Genomic DNA, 21629 nt, shown 5'->3' on the forward strand with positions numbered 1-21629 from the left:
GGGGAATGAAGCCCTTGTTTTCAGATTAGAAGGTACAAGTCCACAACTCTGCCCATAACTTGCTCCCTATTTTTCACCCAAGGTTGTAGAGGAAAAAGCTGGAGGTCAAGCATAAACCCATATCTGACAATGACTGATTCTCATTGATGCTGATGGTGCTAACTTTTCCTTCCTTCTCTTCTCTCTACACCCAGGCAAGTTGGAGTACTCTTAGGGATAAGCAACACTAAGTCACAACCCTGGTCTTGTGAGTTGGATGAGCCATGCTTTAATTCTTTTTAAAGAGAAACAGCCCATTCAGAGAGAAACAAAATCAGCATCTCGGCTTGGCTATAAATAATTGCCCCATTCTTTAGAAGGTCTAAGACCTAAGAGCTCTGAATCTAATCAGCATCTCAAAGGGCTGTGATCTACCAGATAGAGAGAGAGACCACACCACAGTACAATTTATCTCTTCCTTTTTTTTTCATTATTGTGAGAATATTTTTAAACATGGAGAATTTCATGTAACCTCCACCCAGAGTCATCCATATTTATTACTATATTTGCTTCAAGTCTTTTTTATTTAAAACAAATTACAGAGGGAACTCCCTGGAGGTCTAGTGGTTAGGACTCCATCCTTCCAAAAAAATCACAGATAAAGTTAAGAGTTTCACTTACCCCCTTGCTCCAATCCCCATAATTCTTATATTTCTTCAACTTTTCCTCCCTACTTAACTTTCTCCTCTGTACTTTCCTTTTCTGACTATTTTGTGTGTGCTGCATGCTAAGTCGCTTCAGTCATGTCTGACTCTTTTCACCCCTATGGACTGCAGCCTGCTAGGTTTGTCTGTCCATGGGATTCTCCAGGCAAAAATACTGGAGTGGGTTGCCGTGTCTTCTTCCAGTGGATCTTCCCAGCCCAGGGATCAAACCCAAGTCTGCTGAGTCTCCTGCATTGGCAGGTGGGTTCTTTACCACTAGCACCACCTGGGAAGCCCTGCCTGTTTAATTCTCATCTCATTAATTCTTTTTTTTCCTTTTTTCACCATGCCACACAGCTTGTGGGATTTTAGTTCCCCAACCAGGGATTGAACCCTTGCATTCATCAGTGATAGCACAGAGTCCTAGCCACTGGACCACCAGGGAATTTCCCTCTTCTCATTAATTCTAAAACCTAGTGAGTTTAATATTTTATACACTCTTCTAAATATGTTTTTCAAAATAGAAGACCAATTTAAAAGGAGGCTTCTTTAAGGATCTTGATTACTTTTTGGGTGCATATCTGGTCCTTAATTGAAACAGGTTTCCATTCCAAGATAAAAGTTGTGATTATTAAATTATATGGTGCTTTTTCTTGTGTAACTTTTAAATTGCCTGTAGAATATCTAGAATTCTAAAGATATTTTAAGCAACTTGCAGCATTAGAATGAATTTATGGCCTCTCAGAATTACAATTTTGAGTAAAAACACTTAACAGGCTATCTTAATTCTGGTTGTGTCAGCTTCAGTTCAGTTCAGTCGCTCAGTTGTGTCTAACTCTTTGCGACCCCATGGACTGCAGCACACCAGGCCTCAAACTCATATCCATTGAGTCGGTGATGCCATCCAACCATCTCATCCTCTGTTGTCCTCTTCTCCTGCCTTCAATCTTTCCCAGCATCAGGGTCTTTTCCAATGAGTCAGTTCTTCGCATCAGGTGGCCAAAGTATTGCAGTTTCAGCTTCAGCATCAGTCCTTCCAATGTGTCAGCTTAAAATGAAAATTGTTTTTCAATTATAAATTCTCCTGATTTAGGCCGTATATTACCATTCTTACTAGACTTGGCTATAAATCATTGTCTGCTTCCTGAAATCAGATTTATTTTCAGAGGGCAAATTCTTACCATCAAAAGGAATATTCAACAGAGTGTGTTGCAGCCTCTTGGAAGGGGATGCTGCTCATATGGAATCACAGCAGGTTATATTACTGAACTCAGGTCTGGCTGCTTGTTGCTCAAAAATTAATATTTGAGAGGCAGGTGTTGGTAGAAACAGAAAATGTTGCTTTTAATCAGAAAGCCAGCTTTCTGGGGAGAAGGTGGACTCATGTCCCCAAAAATCAACTCTGAAGATTCTCCTAGGCCATGGAAGTTTTTTAAGGGAAAAGGGGAAGTAATCTGTTAATCATTGAGATAGGGGACCACACTTATTGCCATATCCCCTGTGTGCAGGCTTGCTGGCTACTTGTGATATTTCTTTAGATAATATCTTGTTCATATAATTTGCTTGTGAGGTTACTGAAGGGAAGACTAGGAAAGAGATCTGGTCATCTGTTAATTACTTATTCTTCATTTCTAGTGTTTTGATCTACAGAAAGAACCAACAGATTAGGCAAGGTATTATGTGATCAAAAGATGTGAAAAGTGTGCTTGGGCAGGAGACGAGTAGAGCATGGCGGTGGTGGCGCCTGGCTGGAGGTTAGTTACCGTATAGCTTTGCTAAAGTGACAAGACAAAAGGGGCCTCCTCCATAGATGCTTACAGTCAGAGTTAGAAGAGACCTTAACCATCTAATTCAAATCCTTTTTTGTACAGGTGAAGAAAAAGTGTCCATAGAGAGAAAGTAACTTTTCAGAAGTCCCACAGTGAATTCCTGGCAGGGCTGGGCCTAGAACCTAGGTCCATTTTTGGCCTCTGCTCCATTAAGATGTCTCATGCCTGGAGCACAGACAGCTGCAGGGAATGTCTAGAAGCAATCTTACCATCACTGCTGAAACTACTGAGTGTAATTTAATGTTTCCCCTAATCTACAAACTTTTTTTTTTCCTCAGAAACTCCTTTAGAGCCACATGTCACACTATTAGTGTCAGCTTTCTCATTCTTATAACCAGAAATGGCTTCATGAGCATTCATGTGAGCATTTGCATAGGGCCTCATGCTTAGAGGGCCTCATGTTTGCTTAGTTTAAAGTGTTCCTTGAAATTCTTAACTTTTTAGCAAGTGGTTCCACATTTTCATTTTGCACAGAACACCACAAATTAGGCAGCATACTGGTAACTTACAATCCCATGAGATAGAAATGAGAAAGAAAATGGTCTCCCCATTTTGTTAGGAGATTGTAATGAAATGCCTAGAACTATCCCTTGGAAGAGGATCAGGAACTTGGCACCTGTACTCCTGACTCAGATCACTGACTACTTCCCACAACCCCAGGCCACCAACCTAGTTTGGATGTGCAGGAGCTAATCTTCCCACTATGCGGTTTGGCTTCTTCTTCTTAAGAAAAGCTCTAAGCAACCTAAATGTCCATCAACAGAGGAATGGATAAAGTAGATGCAGGACATATATACAATGGAATATTACTCAGCCCTTAAAAAGGAACAAAATTGGGTCATTTGTAGAGACATGGATTAACCTAGAAACTGTCATACAGAGTGAAGTAAGTCAGAAAGAGAAAAACAAACATCACATATTAATGCATATATGTGGAATCTAGAAAAATGGTATAGATGATCTTATTTGCAAAACAGAAATAGAGGCACAGACTTGGAGAACAAACACATGTACAACAAGGGAAGGAAGGGGGAGTGGGATGAATTGGGAGATTGGGATTTGATATGCATACATTGTTGATACTATGTATAAAATAGATAACTAATGAGAACCTAGTGTATAACTCAGAAAACTCTACTCAGTGCTCTGTGATGACCTGAGTAGAAAGGAAATCGAAAAAAAGAGGGGATGTATGTATATGTAGGGCTGCTTCCATTTGCGGTACAGTAGAAACCATTTATGTTGGTGAGAAAGTAATTTCAGTTTTGGACCGTGAATTTTAAATCATTATAACTAGGCTCAAACACATCTTTATTAATCAAAATCGGGATGCTTACAAGTAACACATTTTTGTCAGTGAGAAAGTTTATTCTTGTAGCATAAAAAAATCCATGTGTTGGGGTTTGACAAACTCTTAGAAAGCATTTTCTGCTTCCTGTTGCTTGTAGAAGCCTTTTTCCTGCAAAAAGTTGTCCAGATACTTGAAGAAGTGATAGTCAGTTGGCAAGAGGTCAGGTGAATATGGCAGATGAGGCAAAACTTGTAGCCCAATGTATTCAACTTTTTTTTTTAATTTTTAAAATATTTATTTATTTTTTAATTGAAGGATAATTGCTTTACAGAATTGTGTTGGTTTCTGCCAAATGTTAACATGAATCAGCCATAGGTATACATATGTTCCCTCCTTTCTGAGCCTCCCTCCCACCTTTCTCCCCTTCCCATCCCTCTAGGTTGTTATAGAGACCCGGGTTGAATTTCCTTAAAAAAGCTAGGGATAAAACCACCATATGACCCTGCAATCCCACTACTAGGCATATACCTGGAAGAAACCAAAATTCATTCAGCTTTTGAAGCATTGGTTGTGCAATGTGTGGTGGGGCGTTGCGGTGGAGAAGAATCGGGCCCTTTCTGTACGATGCTGGCTTCAGGCATTGCAGTTTTCCATACATCTCATCGATTTGCTGAGCATATTCCTCAGATGTAATGACTTTGCTGGAATTCAGAAAGCTGTAGTGGATCGGACAGGCAGCAGATCTCCAAACAGTGGCCATGACCTTTTTTTGGTGCACGCTTGGCTTCTCCTCAGTCCAACCACTGACTGAACTGGTCATTGCCAGTTGTCATGTAAAATCCACTTTTTGTCACACGTCACAACCCAATCAATAAATGGTTCATTATTGTTGCATAAAATAAGAGAAGACGACACTTCAAAATGACGATTTTTAAAATTTTCGGTCAGTTCATGAGGCAGCCACTTATTGCGCTTTTTCACCTTTTCAATTTGCTTCAAATTCTGAATGACCGTAAAACTGATGTTGAGTTCTTCAGCAACTTCTCCTGTAGTAAGGGGATCAGCTTCAATGATGGCTCTCAGTTGTCACTGTCAACTTCGATGGCCGGCCACTGCACTCCTCATCTTCAGGGCTCTTGTCTCCTTTGCAAAATTTCTTGAACCACCACTGCACTGTACGTTTGTTAACCATTCCTGTGCCAAAAGCATTGTTGATGTTGCAAGTTGTCTCTGCTGCTTTACGCACCATTTTGAACTTGAATAAGAACATCGCTTGAACTTACTTTTTGTCTAGACATCATTTCCCTAGTCTAAAATAAATATAAAATAAACAGCAAGTAATAAGTCATTAGCCAAAAAAAATGCAAGAAATGTGCGTTAAAATAATGTGTAACATAATCACATTTATTTATGTATTCCAATATCAAACAGCACAGTTCGACAGTGCAAAACTGCAGTTACTTTGCACCTACCTGAATAACACAACATTGTAAAGCAACTATACTCTAATAAGGATTTAAAAAAAAAAAGCTCTAGCCAAATAATTGATTAAAATAGAATGGAAATCTCAGTAATTGGCTTTGGCAAGTGCACATTTGGCTACCAGTGGCCTGATAGCTATAAAAGGAAGTCACCCTCTAGGGCAGGAAATTCAAGAAGACTGCCAAAGGGGAAGGACAGCAGAGGCTGTGTGCTAAATAGAACCATGCGAAAGAGGGAAAAACTGGCAAGAGCAGCACAAAATGTCTGAGTGCTCCAGGAGCTACAGCCCAAAATTGGAAGGAGGCTGAGGAAATCAGAGGGCAACAATAACCCATGAAATCACCCAAGACCCTGAGCAGTTTAACCATACTCTTTTTTCTGCCTACCTGAGGCATTTATTTCACTTGTACCTCCACTCTAGCACTTCTTCTCTCCTCCTTTTTTTGTTAGTTATTTGTTTGTTTGCCATCCAAAGTCAGGGACTTGTTTTTCTAAGGACCATTATTCATCTTTTTTTTTTTTTTGGCTGCACCACGCAAGCTTGCAGGATCCTAGTTCCCCTGACCAGGGATCGAACCCCGGCCTATGGCAGTGAAAGCACTGAGTCCAACCACTGAACTGACAGGGAATTCCCATATTCATTTATACTGAGCTTACAGTAAATTAACTCAATTGAGAGAAACATCTGTTGAGGGCTTATTTTGTGCTGAGCTTAGGCATTAGGGCTAGGGGTAGTAGGTAGGCAATGGGCATGGAGATGAATAAGGCAAATGCTCTGCCCTTAATGAGTCTTCAGCCTAGAAGAGACAGACAAATGAACAAATTATTGCAATACAGTGTGTCTAGGGAGGAGACACTACTTAACTCCCCTGGAGAGAAGTGACAGGGATTCATGTCAAGTCCCATGGCATTCAAAAAGTATTTGTTGCTTGATTGGCTGTTCTTCCTGTTAACTAAGTAGATAAAGCATATTGTCACTCTCCTGCTACCCCAGAAATTTTCATCACTAATAAGCCTGGGTGAACATTAAGGAATGGGTCAGTAGCCCCAGTGGAGCCTCCCACGCTCAGCCCAGCCAGGCATATCACCAGCCGCCCAGGTGGATGAAACATGTGTAAGGCAGCGGGATCCTTCTGCAGCTGCTGAACATCTGGTGTGAGGAATCTAGGTAACTATGAATGAGAGATATTACTCCTCTGCTCCAGACCCTCAGTATTTGGTCCAGCTAGTTTGGCTGAGAAACTAAACCACAACAAAAATTAAGTGTTGCTTCTCCTGGCTTTTGGCATGTCAGAAACTGTGGCTATGAGCCAGAAGAGTAACAAGCTTTGAGAGTGTTCCAGGGCAGAGCAAGAGCCCCAGGTAGTAGGAAGATATGCCATGAGAAAGCCCTACATTTTACTGACAGCAGCAGTAGGTACTGAGAGCAAATTGCATGCTGAATTTAAGGTACAAAAGGAGAGGAGGGTCTTGCAAATTCCCCAGGCTCACTATCACACAACAAATATAACTCTCCATCCAGCTTCTTAAAATCCTTTGGTGTTGTGTCAAACAGCTTCTAATATTTTATTTCTATCCTCCTTTATTGTTTCTTGTTGTTGTTGTTGTTCAGTCACTCAGTTGTGTTCAATTCTTTGCAGCCATGGACTGCAGCATGCCAGGCTTCCCTGTCCTTCACCATCTCCCGAAGTTTGCTCAAATTCATGTCCGTTGAGTTGATGATGCCATCCAACCATCTCATGCTCTGTCATCCCCTTCTCCTTTTGCCTTCATTCTCTCCCAGCATCAGGGTCTTTTCCAGTGAATCGGCTGTTTGCATCAGGTGGCCAAATTATTGGAGCTTCAGCATCAGTCCTTCCAATAAATATTCAGGATTGATTTCCTTTAGAATTGACTAATTTGATCTCCTTGCTGTCCACGGGACTCTCAACAGCCTTCTCTAGCACCACAGTGTGAAAGCATCATGGTGTTTCTTATTACAAAATGATAACATGCTTACAAAAAAATTCAAATACATCCAGCATGGATACCCCAGGAGGTCACTCTGCCCAGGCTCTAAGTGGTGTACGGGAGCGTAGGGCTCTGTCCCATGATGTGCAGTCCCTTTCCACAATGTTGGAGGTGAAGCTGGGCATTGCATCTGCACCTGCGTATTCCTACGGCTCTCAGAGTCCTATGGACAATGACTGAGGAGACAAACCATGCAGGAAACATCTAAAAAAAAAAAATCCTGGCTCCCCTCCTAGGTGCCACCAGCATAGCCCAGGGCAGGCTGTCAGGACTGCACCTCATAAACACCTAGGTAGGTCAGCAGCTAATATTGTTTGCAGTCTTCAAGAAGATTCTGCTGCCTTCACCTCTTCTTCAGTTCTCATCTTTCACTATACCTCTGTCCCAATAGGTGGTTAGCCATCTCCCATCACTGGGACATTACAATTCTTTCCTTTCCTTTGGGGACCAAGGCCTTGACCTAAAACATGAAGGTGTCAGCTTATCCCCAGTGTCATAGCTAAGGGGATGTCTGTGGCATACACTCAGTGCCCACTGAATACTGATACACCATCTCCCTACCTTAAAGAAATGCTCTGGACACTGCTGTCTCCCATAGCCCCTCAATCAACCCTTACACATTAGTACTCAAGTGCGTGCACACACACATGCACAAACACAAATCAACACTCCTGAGGTGTATAAACCACTTGCATTTAGCCATGACTTTTCATGCCCTCTTTTTGAGACTTTAATCAGATTCAGTCACATTAATACATTTATAAATCCCTCAGCTCTTAAGGGTACACGAGTGGCCTTTACAAAATCCTTCTTTGTGCAACTGCTTAACCTCTGCAAAGTTCAGGAAGCAGGAATCAGAAATTATGGATTCATGGAATGTTAAAATAGAAAGGTCTTTCCATTCTTTCATCCATTAAACAAATCTGTATTCAAGTTGTATCTGTGCCTTGTAATGTGTACTGGGTTGTATAGTTCTCTCCTCTCATTTCACAGATGAGAAAGCAGAGGCCCAGATGAGCTGAGGGTGCACACAGTCTCTTAAATGGCAGGTATATCCATGAAACCTCACTACCCTTTCTGGATTCTTTATATCCACATACTGAAGAGAAATTCATCTTAAGTCCTAAGCAGTAACTTAAAGCAGATGATGAGTTTAAGAGGAAGAATTGCCATCAGTGATACCACTGATCAAAGAACATTCTTCACTACTACAGAGTGGAAGGACAGATTACTCTTAAGAAAAGCAATTAAACAGGTCATTGCTGTCAGCATTATGATCCTGTATTAACAGATGGAGTGTGTGTCCCCTGTTAAGGAGTGATAGCACCAAGGCTTTGTATAGGTTCCTAACCCATTACCTGAAATGACAAAGTCCCCCAACTCTGAAAACTGTTTTTTTTTCCCTTTGCTAACTCATTTGGCAACAAAATCTGTCCTGAACTGATGCAAATCAGTTCTCAGTCTTTGTTTATCCTTTGTATATTCACACCTTTTTGCTTCAGAAGCATCAATATATTTATAATGGGTGCTTCTAGACCCTGTATATGTGATCTAATATGGTATATAGAAGATATTGTTTTTCCAAAATCCACAAAATCCTGAATTTAAAAAAAAAGAGAAAATCTGACCCTAAGGATCATAATACACCTAAGTATTATGGATGTATATTATATTTAGAATATACAATCTCTTACAGGATTGATGTAAGGAATATTGGTTCTTACCCTCTCCCAATATACAAATAAGATTAATTCCACTGAGACTTCACCCTTCCCAGGCTCAGTCTAGTTTTATAGATTCTAAGAAACTGTATTTTCAGTTTATTCCTTAAGAGTTGCTTGTACAACAAAGGAAACTTAAAAAAATTAAACCTTGGAATTCACTATAACCTGAATTAGTCTAGAGATGGTACCTGGTGACTTCTCCTTCCTGCCTGTTGTGCAGTGGCTAGTATATTAGAACTGCTGGTTGCTGTGATGGTGATAATTCCTACATTATCAGGTGTTCAGAGGAAGTAATGCACATTGGGTCTCAGTTAATCTCCCCCAAACTCCAGTCACTTCTTTTCTAACTCACATTTCCTAACTATCCTTTCACGTCAATAAAGGAATTCTCAGTATTATTTTTTTAATATTTATTTATTTATTTGTCTGTGTCAGGTGTTAGTTGCAGCACATGAGATCTTCTTTGGGTCATGCGAGATTTTTCTTGCTTGCTTAACAGCCCCTTCTGAGTCTCACATTCCAGATAGGGTCAGCAAACTTTTTCTGTGAAAGGCTAGATACTAAATGTTCTATGCTTTATGGACCACATAGGGTCTCTTGTTGTTTAGCCACTCCTCAAGGCTTGCAGGATCTTAGTTCCCCAACCAGGAACTGAACCCTGGCCTTCAGCAGTGAAATCACAGAGTCCTAACCACTGGACTATCAGGGAATTCCCTGTTGTTTTATTATTTTTTAATAGAACACTTTACAAATGTCAAAACCATTCTTAGCTTGAAGACCATACAAATGCTACACAAAATATGGAAAGAGCAAAAGAATACTGCAGTCCCTAAAGGCCACAGATTCAGTTTCAGTGATAAGTAAATAAATGCTTGTGTAACAAGCTAAGTACTGTGCTTAGGTCAGAAGTGGTCAGGCGTAAGAAATGGTAAAGAAGAAGCTTTGTATGGGGACCAGGAGGTAGCTAAGCCTGGCTAGGGTATATACTTCCTATAAGAAAAGATAAAACTGGGAAGGAATGTGGAAGGTAGCTTGGGGAGGGCTCTGGTCCTTTTCTAAGGCTATGTAGTATGTATTTCATTTGGTAATCAGGGTAAGCCCTCTATAGGAATGACATTGCCTGGAATCCAGCAGCAGCCTCTTAATTGGTTTTCCTCCTCTCCGTCTTGTCCCTTCCATCTCCACACCCCAGTCCAAGGAATCTTTCTACGATGCAAATCTGATTAAGTCTCTCCTCCTATTCAAAACTCTTCATTCATTTTCCATTGTCTTGAAGATATTGTCCAAACTCCTTACCATGGAGTTTAGAAGTCCTGTCATGATCTGGCCCCTGCCTCCATCTCCTGTTATATTTATATTTATTTATTTACTGATCTTTTCTAGGTCCTCAACTGCACCATCCTCTCTTGCCTTTAGAGCTTCATGCTTGTACATGATTCTCAGTGTCTGCAACACTGCCATCACCATCTTTACTCTCTTCTCCAGCATAGGTAAATCCAAATCAGCCCTCTGTTCTCAGCTTCAATGCAACTTGCTCTGAGACCTGCCCCAAGTTTATGCACTAGTTGAGGTTTCCTGTGGCAAAAGCTTTATTAGAATAATTTATTTAACTTGTCAGCCATCCCTGATAGAATCTAAGCTCTGTAAGGACAGGCATCATTTTGTATCTTGATCACTACTGTAACCCAAAAATCTAGCATAGCACTGGTTTATAGTAGGTACTTAACTAATAATTTTCACTATGAAAGCATTTGGTGTCATTTTGGGGGGTTCTGAAGAGCTCTGATACCACAGTCCTTTATGTTTCAGTGCAGAAAGAATTCAGGAAGAGGCAAAGTGATAGGTTAAGAAATGATTTATTTGAATAGGATGCTTGTGAGGCTTACAATCCAGGGCGTGACAGGGTGCCATACCCCAAGAATTTAGTGGGCTGCAGTTTTATAATCAAAGTAAAAGTAGGGAAAGGGAGAAGAAATTTCTTTTTCTTGAATAGACGTCACCCTTCCGTCATCAACTCCTCCTCTAGGTTGAACAAGAGAATTTTCTTGTTCCTACATGGCCAAGCTAGGTCCACAAATTATTGTTTTTTATGTGTGCAGAGAGCATGTCCTAGGAAATCATTAACTTGTTGAGCTCACTGAACAAGATGTCTCATGCCACCATTGTTTTATTGTTTGTGGGCATGTCTCATACTTCTGTTGCATGGTTTTGTTGCTAAGCAAGCCTGCTTGGTTTTGTGATTAAGCAAACCTGATATTTTTTATCTGAGTAATTGATTTTTTAATCTGAGTAATACAGAGGTCTCCCATATTTTTTCTGCTTACAATCCCCTCGTGGGATTAGCTATTTAATGACCTGTTTTGTCCCTTTGTGAAAGTTGCTCGGTCATGTCTGACTCTTTGCGACCCCATGGACTATACAGTGCTTGGAATTTTCCAGGTCAGAATACCGGAGTAGGTAGACATTCCCTTCTCCAGGGAATCTTCCCAATCCAGGGATCAAACCCAGGTCTCCTGCATTGCAGGTGGATTCTTTACCAGCTGAGCCACCAGGGAACCACAACAACACTGGAGTGGGTGGTCTATCCCTTCTCTAGTGGATCTTCCCAACCCAGGAATCAAACTGAGGTCTCCTGCATTGTAGGCTGATTCTTTGTCAGCTCAGCTACCAGGGAAGCCCTTTGTCCCTTTACTCTGTTCCTATCAACGAGATGAATGAATATGTATGTATGAATGAAAGGAAATGGGACTTTATTTAAAAGGAAGCTTAATCTGGTTATATGTTCTAGAGTCAAGGCCAATGAGGAGGCTCTTATGGAAGACCAAGTGGGAAGAACTAGACCACTAGGGACAAAAGGAATGGAAAGGGAGGGAGAAATGGTTGTGAGAAATGAGAGGAATGAAAACCACTAGAACTCAAATGACTGATTGATTGGATGTGGGAAACAAGAGAGAATGAAATTGCTCTCCAAGCTAAGAGCCCAGCAGCAGCATCAGAGAGAGAAGGGAGTCCTACGAGGAAGAGATGGCCTAGGAGTTGAGAAGGAAGGAATGGAGGAAATTGTTTAAATATAGTTTTCCTCAGTCCTAACCAACTAGCCATCCCAGGCAACCCTGATGGCTCTAGTTATACTGAACTGGGGTAGAAGAACTTTTTGGTTGGCCAAGAATTTAGAATTCAAGTGACATCTAAAACAGGCAGAGAGGCAAACTGGAATAGGCGGGTATGACAGAGCTACAGCAGCTGGGAGGCAACTGTGAGGCTCTTGAAACAAAGAACCAAGTCTAACTGATGAGATGACCCACATGAACACTTAAAGAACAATGAAGTACTAAGCGATATGGTATTAAGTTTAAGACCTGGAAGAGTTCAGAAAGGGGAGAGAACTATTGGGGCTGACCTGAAACTAAGAGAGAAATGTGCCAAAGCTGGCATTGAGCTGGGCCCTGGAGGAAGGAGAAAATGTGATTCGGGGAGCTCAGAGTGGATAATGTTGTTGAAGCCAGAGCAAAGGCCTCCTGATGGAGGAGTAGTGTAACTGGTTCCACTGAGAAGAAGGTATGGGCTGGAGTGAAGAGGAAGTGGAAAATATGAGATAATTTAAAGAGAGCATAAAGTAAAATTTGGTAAGAGATGGGATGTAAAGATCAGGGAAGAAAGAGTCAAAAATTAAAACCAACATTCTTGACTGTGGAGGGTGGTGATTGGACAAAGATAGAAAGCACAGTGAAGCCAGATCATGCTCACAGTTAACTTATGCAAAGTCAACCATATGTACTTAGTGAGTGAGTGAGAGAGGGGAAAGAAACAATTTAAACATGCAGGCGAGGCGAGGCAAGGACTTCCCTGCTGGCACAGTGGATAAGAATCCACCTGCCAATGCAGGGGACATGGGTTTGATCCCTGGTCCAGGAAGATTCCACATGCCATGGAGCCACTAAGCCCATGCACCACAACTACTGAGCCCACATGTCTAGAGCCTGTGTTCTGCAACAAGAGAAGCCACTACAATGAGAAGCCTGCACACCACATCAAAGAGTAGTCCCTGCTCACACAACTAGAGAAAGCCTGTGTGCAGCAACGAAAACCCAGCACAACCAAAATAAATACATTTTTAAAATAAATAAATATGCAGGCGATTCTGATCAACCTCCTATCCAGAGAGCCCCTGCTCTGCAATAAGGAGACAGCCACTCCAGAATTAGGAGCTGTGGATATGCTTTTCCCTCAGCTGGTCTCAGTTACTGTACACCTCTCGTAGTATGAACCTTTCATTATGCTGATGGTGATCCTAGTGTTCAAAGAAAAAGATTTTTTTCATACAATATGATCCCTAAAGGCAAGCCAATTACTTATTCCAGTGTGAAATTTTTTAAAAAATTCCATCATTTGCCAGCTGGAGTAACTTTGTACTCGGCGATTTTTGCTTTAGAGTCTAACTTTACACCTGAAAATGTAACAACAGAACAATTTGCAAGGGAAAGTATCCTTTAGAATGCCCTGAGTTGAGAGTAACAGAAAACTCCACTCATACTAGTTTAAAACAATAAAGGGGAGACTTCCCTGGTGGTCCAGTGGTTAAGACTCCACCTTCCAATGCAGGGGGTGTGAGTTTGAGCTAAGATCTTACATGCTCCCCAACCCAAAACCAAAACATAAAACAAGCAATATTATTACAAATAAAGGCTTTAAAAATGGTTCACATTAAAAAAAAATCTCAAGAAAATAAAGGGAATATATTGGCTTGCGTGCATGCTAAGTCACTTCAGTCGTGTCTGACTGTTTGAAACCCTATGGACTGGAGCCCTCCAGGTTCCTCTTTCCATGGGATTCTCCAGGCAAGAATACTGGAGTGGATTGCCATGCCCTCCTCCAGGGGATCTTCCCAACCCAAGTCTCTTACATCTCCTATACTGGCAGGCAGGTTCTTCACCTCTAGCGCCATCTAACTAATAAGTCCAGATCCGATAGCAAGAACATGCACAGGGTGGGTGAGGCGTGGGTATCCCACACTCAGAGACGATGAGATGCTGCTGAAGCTGTGAGCCCTGACTGAGCCAAACAGACATTTGTGGGAAGAAATCCACTCTGGGATCTGTTTTCTTCATCAAAACCCAGCTAGCAATAAATCAATAAATCTAGCTAGCCTATATGAACAGGTCCATCCTATCCTTCTGACACAAAACATACCTGCATTCATTTCCTTTGGATGTCAGAATATAGCATATGCAATGGCATACACATTTGTCCAAAGGAGCCATTTATCCATGCCCCTTCTCTTGAGTCTTAACTCATGAGCCTTATTCTCTGTACTTTAGTAGGACATCTGCCACTGTGAGGCATTACTGAGGACCTATCAACAATTCTGCTTAGGCCTTGAGTCTCTTGGAGCCACCGACTTACAAAACAAAAGAGCACCCCACCCTCTGGAAGGCAGAGACCAATTGCTATGCATTCTTTTTCTCTTTGCAATCTCCCTCCCTTCCTTGTCTTTCTTCCTCTCCCATCTCTCCTTTCCTCTCTTTTTCCTTCATGAGTTCTCCTTCCCTGTCCTAAGCCTTGCTGGTCCTCCACCTCCACTGGGACACTGGGCTGTGGGATGGGGGTCAGAGCACCAGCCCAAAGAAACATAAAGAAAGCAGGAGGGCACATGCGTTTGCCAGAACCCCTGGCCCACCTGACTGCCTTCTCTGTCCCTCTCAGGTCTCCTAGGATGGATGTCAACCGCCTCCTCCTGGCTACCTTGCTGGTCTGCCTGTGCCTCCTCACTGCCTATAGCCACCTGGCACCTGAGGAAAAGCCCAGAGATGAAAGGAACCTGAAGAACAACTCTTCCATGAAACTGTTGGATTTCCCTTCTGTCTCTATTGTGGGTAAGTAGCCTGGCCTGGGGCCCAGCCTATGGGCTCTGGCCCATGAGAAGGGACTGCAGGGCATCAAACACTCCCCAAGCCAATATCAGGATCCATTGCCATCAGTCAGAGCTCCTTTATGCTCATTCCTCAGAACAATTCTGGAGGAACCAAGTGCCCCTTAACTCATTTGGTTAAGAAAGCTCTACCTCTCACCAATCTAATATGCAGCTTAGCATGTTAGAGGCTCTGAGAAACCCTTAAGTCAAGACACTTGGTGAATTTGGTTTAACTTGGCATTTCTGAAACTTACTGAATCACATAACTCCTATCAATGGTAATATTTTTAGAAAATGCTGCAGAATAAAACCAAATCTGGGACGAACTAGTTCTTTCACACCAGGGTTGAGAATTGAAAATAACTGCTCAGAGGAAAATATCAGGGGCATTAGAGCCTAGCATTGGAGAATTTCTGGTTCGAATTCATCTGACAATAATTATAATAACATATATACTTATTTTCTCATAGGCACTCTGAAGTGAGTACTATTTTTATTCCTATTTTATTTCACAGCTAAGTAAATTAAAAGTTAGAAAAGTTAAGTAACTAACATACAGTTTGTAATTGGCAGAGACGGTCCATGGGTCGCAAAGAGTAAGACACGACTGAGCCACTGAACTGAACTGACTGAACTGAATACACACCCAGGTTCTGGGTTCAGTTCAGTTCAGTTCAGTCGCTCAGTCATGTCGGACTCTCTGCGACCCCATGAATTGAAGCACGCCAGGCCTCTCTGTCTATCACCAACTCCCGGAGTCTACCCAAACCCATGTTCATCGAGTCGGTGATGCCATCCAACCATCTCATCCTCTGTCGTCCCCTTCTCTTCCCGCCCCCAATCCTACCCAGCACTAGGGTCTTTTCCAATGAGTCAACCCTTCGCATGAGGTGGCCAAAGTATTGGAGTTTCAGCTTCAACATCAGACCTTCCAATGAACACCCAGGATTGATCTCTTTTAGGATGGATTGATTGGATCTCCTTGCAGTCCAAGGGACTCTCAAGAGTCTTCTCCAACACCACAGTTCAAAAGCATCAATTCTTCGGCGCTCAGCTTTCTTCACCGTCCAACTCTCACATCCATACATGACCACTGGAAAAACCATAGCCTTGACTAGACGGACTTTTGTTGGCAAAGTAATGTCTCTGCTTTTAAATATGCTATCTAGGTTGGCCATAACCTTCCTTCCAAGGAGTAAGCATCTTTTAATTTCATGGCTGCAATCACCATCAGCAGTGATTCTGGAGCCCAAAAAAATAAAGTCTGACACTGTTTCCACTGTTTCCCCATCTATTTCCCATGGAGTGATGGGACCAGATGCCATGATCTTAGTTTTCTGAACGTTGAGCTTTAAGCCAACTTTTTCATTCTCCTCCTTCACCTTCATCAAGAGGCTCTTTAGTTCTTCTTCACTTCTGCCATAAGGGGGGTGTCATCCACATATCTGAGGTTATTGATATTTCTCCCGGCAATCTTGATTCCAGCTTGTGTTTCTTCCAGCCCAGCGTTTCTCATGATGTACTCTGCATAGAAGTTAAATAAGCAGGGTGACAATATACAACCTTGACGTACTCCTTTTCCTATTTGGAACCAGTCTGTTGTTCCATGTCCAGTTCTAACTGTTGCTTCCTGACCTGCATACAGGTTTCTCAAGAGACAGGTCAGATGGTCTGGTATTCCCATCTCTTTCAGAATTTTCCACAGATTATTGTGATCCACACAGTCAAAGGCTTTGGCATAGTCAATAAAGCAGAAATAGATGTTTTTCTGGAACTCTCTTGCTTTTTCGATGATCCAGCAGATATTAGCAATTTGATCTCTGGTTCCTCTGCCTTTTCTAAAACCAGCTTGAACATCTAGAAGTTGACGGTTCACGTATTGCTGAAGCCTGGCTTGGAGAATTTTGAGCATTACTTTACTAGCATGTGAGATGAGTGCAATTGTGCGGTAGTTTGAGCATTCTTTGGCATTGCCTTTCTTTGGGATTGGAACGAAAACTGACCTTTTCCAGTCCTGTGGCCACTGCTGAGTTTGACAAATTTGCTGACATATTGAGTGCAGCACTTTCACAGCATCATCTTTCAGGATTTGAAATAGCTCAACTGGAATTCCATCACCTCCACTAGCTTTGTTCGTAGTGATGCTTTCTAAGGCCCACTTGACTTCACATTCCAGGATGTCTGGCTCTAGGTGAGTGATCACACCATCATGATTATCTGGGTCGTGAAGATCTTTTTTGTACAGTTCTTCTGTGTATTCTTGCCACCTCTTCTTAATATCTTCTGCTTCTGTTAGGTCCATACCATTTCTGTCCTTTATTGAGCCTATCTTTGCATGAAATGTTCTGTTTAACTCCAGAATCTAAGCTCAAAACTAATATTCCTTACTGACTTGCCTCTCACTTCAAAAAGAGGATATTCTAGATATATGGGAAGGGACTGGAGCACATTAACATTGGTCTGTGTCAGATTTTCCACTATATAAACATACCTCATTTATCTTCACAACTCTTCAAGGTAGGTATTACAATACCTACTTGCATATGAGAAAACTGAGTCTTAAGGAGATTAAGTAGGTTGTCCAAGACCACAAAGCTGTTATGTGGCAGAGTCAGGATTCAAATCAGATCTGCCTGGCTCCAAAGCTCTGAGAAATAGGAAATAGAAATACCGGAAACACAAGACCATCCTTATATGAGACACTGAGTCCATTTTCCAGGGCCATCTTGGATTTTCCCTTTCACTTTCCTTCAGAGGACTCTTTGCTCTCAGTCTCTGGCTCCAGGTCTGCAGCCAGGCTGCAGAAGCTGCTGGCCTAAGTCCCAAGATGTGATCTATCCAAACAAACCTTCATCCTCTGCCCCACCCTGGGGTTTCCTGGAGCCCTCTCTGCTCCTCCCACTTCACTGCAGTTAAGGATCCTCAGAAAATGGCTTTGTTCCTTCTGTTTCTCTTTGAAGCACTGAACAAGAAATCCAAAAACATCAGCAGAAATGAAGCGGAAAAGAAGAAAAGACCTTCCAAGGTAGGCCTGGGAGTTCACATTGTCGGGATGGGACTGGACTTAAAGGGGGAGAACACCCAAGCTCTGGCTAGAAACTAAATGAAAGATTTTCCAGGGTTGCATGCCCCAGAGAAACTGAAAACTACCAAAACCTTCCTGACCTTGAGCCCTGAAACAGACCCCCAAGAGCTGAGGTCCAGGATGCTGAGTAAAATTGCTTACCTAAACTAAACTAGCTTGAACCCTGCCTAAAATAACTAGCTCAAACTTCCTAAACTAGCTCGAACCCTGCCTGAAATTTCACTGTCATTCATTCTTTTGGATGAACGCGATGTTTCCCAAACCTCAGTCATTTCAGAACCATTTCTACAACTTTTACCATATCTGAGTTCCACTTATTTAATATTTGTTTAAAACTTAAAAAAAAAAAAAAATACTATGTAACAGGACTTCCCTGGTGGCTCTGTGGTAAAGAATCCGCCTGCCAATGCAGAAGACATGGGTTGGATCCTTGGGCCAGAAAGACCCCCACATGCCTCAGAGCAACTAGGCCCGTGTGCCACAACTATTGAGCCTGTACTCTAGAGCCGGGGAGCTACAACTACTGAAGCCTGTCCGCCCTAGAGCCCATGCAAGGCAACAAGAGAAGCCACTGAAATGAGAGGCCCAAACACTGCAGCTAGAGAGTAGCCCCCACTAACCACAACTAGAGAAAAGCCCTCGAAGCAGCGAAGACTCAGGACAGCCAGAAACAAAAATAAATTTAAAAAAAACTATATAATCATGATAGAAAACCAGTATCACTTGGCATAAATAGGAAGTAACCATGAAAATAAAACCTCGTTAGCAAATTCTAGCTGGTTGGTGTTGCTTGCCAAAAGTTCTAAATCTGAAACTTGCTCTCTGTATTAACAAAGAGGGATTAGAAAGTGTTGGGAAAACAACAAGCCTATACTGACATCAAACTGAGCCTTTCCATTTGAAAAAGATTGAAAAAAGAATCCTCTCTCACTGTGATTCAGTGTCATTTAATATTCATGTACTGCCTAAAATTGTACCAACATGATACAGGTTCCCACACTTGGAGAAATACTAGGTTAAGGCACTGTTGAAATGCACAGTGTTCCTATTTTAGTGTGCCTCATTTGATCAGATCACTGTAAACAGAGCCGGGAATACTGTACTAGGCATTGGAAAGTACGACCTGGCTCTGTGATCACAATAAAGTTCCCGGTTCTCTTTGAGCCTTCTGTAAAGTGAACACGCAGATCAGATGATTGACAGAACTGTAAAATCTATTTGCATGCTCGATTCTGGGAATATAGTAGTGAACAAGAGAGAGAGATAGCTGCTCTCATGGAGTTTACACTCTTCTGGGAGAAAAAGGAGAACAGCACGTTAACCAGTGCTGTTCAAATAATGATAAACACTGTGAAGGAATGAAAGCATGGCAGTGAGACAGAGGGAAGGGAAAAGTGGTCAGGGGAGGTTCTCTAGAAGGAAGCAGTGCTTAAAAGACTGAGAAACTCCGTAATCTTGAGCCACAGTGTTCAGTGGAAATGCAACGTGAGACACATATAAATTAAAATTCTAGCCAGATTTTTAAAAGAAAAAAAAAGGTGCAATTAATATTAATATTTTATTTAACCCAGTAGATCCCAAATATCATTTTAATATGTAACCAACATAAAAAGTTATTGATATTTTACTTTTTTTGCACTAAGTCTTTGACTTCTATACTCTCAATTCTGATGCCCAGTTTTTAACACTAGTGAAATACAGTCCTAACAAAACAATGTAGTTGTCTTTAATGGGAAGCATTTTACTTCAGCTTTAAATTTTAATTAAAATTAAATAAAAATTGAAAACTCAGTTCCTCAGTTGCACTAGACACATTTAAAGTATTCAGCAGCCACATATGGTGGGTGGCTGCCTGCACTGGACAGCATAGCAAAGAATGTCCCCAGGAAAGGGAGCCCCAAACGCAAAGCACCTGCAACAGGAACTCATTTGCTGTGTTCGGTGCACAGAGGGCGGGCGGGTGGGGCAGTGTGTTTAAAACTAGTGGGATTGGTGGGCGGGCCAAACCACAGAGGGCCTCGGGGATCCAAGTAAGGGGAAGGAGGATGTGCTTAGACCCTTGGGCGCTGGAGATTGGACAGTAAGGGGGCAAGGGCAGCAGACAGTGGCCAAGCCCACGGTTGCAGCGGTAGTGAAGAAGTGGCTAGACTCAGGACCTACCGTGAAAGCAGAACTAACAGGGACTGCGGATACACTGGAAGGGGAAGACAACAGAGACAGCAGTTAAAAACCGTGGAGCTGAGTGGGATCCCGTAGGGAGAGAAGAGGCCAGGCCCGAGTCAGTTAAGTGTTGATGGCGGAGCAGGCGGGGACCCGCTAGGGTGCTCTGTGGGCATGAGTCGAGCGGGCGGTGGACAGCAGGTGGGGACTTCTAGTCCGAGGAGTTCCCAGGCAGGGGTGAGGACGAGTGGGCCGGACGTGGATGGCTCGGGTAGTCCCGGCGTTTCCTTGCAGAGAAAGGCTCCGATGAAGAACGTGGCACGGCCCCGTCCCCGGCCGCCTACCCCCTGCGTGGCCACCCGCGACAGCTGCAAGCCTCCAGCGCCCGCCTGCTGCGACCCGTGCGCCTTCTGCCTGTGCCGCTTCTTCCGCAGCGTCTGCTCCTGCCGCGTGCTCAACCCCACCTGCTGAGCGCGCCTTAGGGTGGCGGGGCGGGCTTCCGCTCCCGGGACCCTGGGGCCTTTCTGGGGCCGGAGAGCTCTGGTAGGAGGGGCTTCCGAGAACTGGGTGGGCGTGGCTATTGGCGTTGGGGCGGGGCTCTAAGGAGGCGGGGCTTCAGGAAGTCTTGGCTAGGTCTGGGCTAAAATCCAAATACATGTAGCCTGCTCGGAAGTATGTGGCTGTTTCTTTAACGAACCCAAACCATACTTTTCCCTTCGCCGAGTCCCCTGCACAGCAGAAGATCCGCGAGCTGCTCACCTGCTCTCTCCCGGGCCTGGGGAAACGCGGTTACTTAGCCCTGAGGCTGCACTCCTGGTAAGCCCTTTTCTGGCTCTGGCCGTCAGAGACAGTGCTGCCCCTACCTTTTACCCTGGGGACACCCGAAGCTGCCTCCAAAACCAGGGAGGCAGTAAGAAAGTGAAGTCGCTCGGTCGTGTCCGTCTCTTTGCAACCCCATGGACTGTAGCCTGCCAGGGACTTCCAGACACCGGAAGCTGCCTCCAAAACCAGGGAGGCAGAAAGCAACCGTTAAGGAATTCCTGGGCCTCCCAGGCGGCGCTGTAGTCAAGAACTCGCCTGCCAAAGCAGGGGGCACAAGAGACGTCGATTTGATGGTCCCTGGTAGGGAAGATGATTCCCTGGAGTAGGAGTAGGAAATGGCAACCCGCTCCAGTATTCTTGTCTGGTATACAAAGGGGCCTGGCGGGCGACAGTCCATGGGGGTCACAAGAGTCGGACACGACTGAGCACACATTCAGTCTTTCACCCTACCCCTCTTCTAAGGAACTCCCCTCACCTCCACAAAAACAAAATGACTACAACTCCATACCCAGTCTCACTGTGCTGTCTGCCGTAAGGGGTCTGGGTCTATGAATACAAGCTGTGGTGGCTGATTGTGACTGGACATTGCTGTGGGTCCAATGGCCAGAAGGCTCTGGCCTGAGGATCCTACA

The 21629-nt window shown here is 43.2% G+C and overlaps 1 protein-coding gene and 1 non-coding gene across 5 annotated transcripts in view; both read left to right on the plus strand.

Annotated features, from left to right (window-relative positions):
- ASIP (agouti signaling protein) overlaps positions 1–20847 on the plus strand; it is a 173883-nt gene extending 153036 nt beyond the window's left edge. For all 4 annotated transcript variants that reach the window (XM_081559818.1, XM_081559814.1, XM_081559817.1 and 1 more), the window contains 3 exons: positions 14723–14892; positions 17891–17955; positions 20470–20847. In XM_081559818.1, the coding sequence (XP_081415944.1) occupies positions 14733–14892; positions 17891–17955; positions 20470–20646 (402 nt within the window). In that variant the 5' untranslated portion in view covers positions 14723–14732 and the 3' untranslated portion in view covers positions 20647–20847. The remainder of the gene's footprint in view (positions 1–14722; positions 14893–17890; positions 17956–20469) is intronic.
- On the plus strand, positions 7303–7501 carry LOC145533582 (small nucleolar RNA SNORA73 family). Its single transcript, XR_014074173.1, has one exon. It is a non-coding gene; the product is annotated as a small nucleolar RNA SNORA73 family (small nucleolar RNA).
- Positions 20848–21629: the final 782 nt, after the last annotated feature.

This window comes from Giraffa tippelskirchi, chromosome 13 (assembly GCF_054371585.1).
Source record: "Giraffa tippelskirchi isolate mGirTip1 chromosome 13, T2T-mGirTip1v1.2.pri, whole genome shotgun sequence".
Classification (NCBI taxonomy): domain Eukaryota; kingdom Metazoa; phylum Chordata; class Mammalia; order Artiodactyla; family Giraffidae; genus Giraffa; species Giraffa tippelskirchi.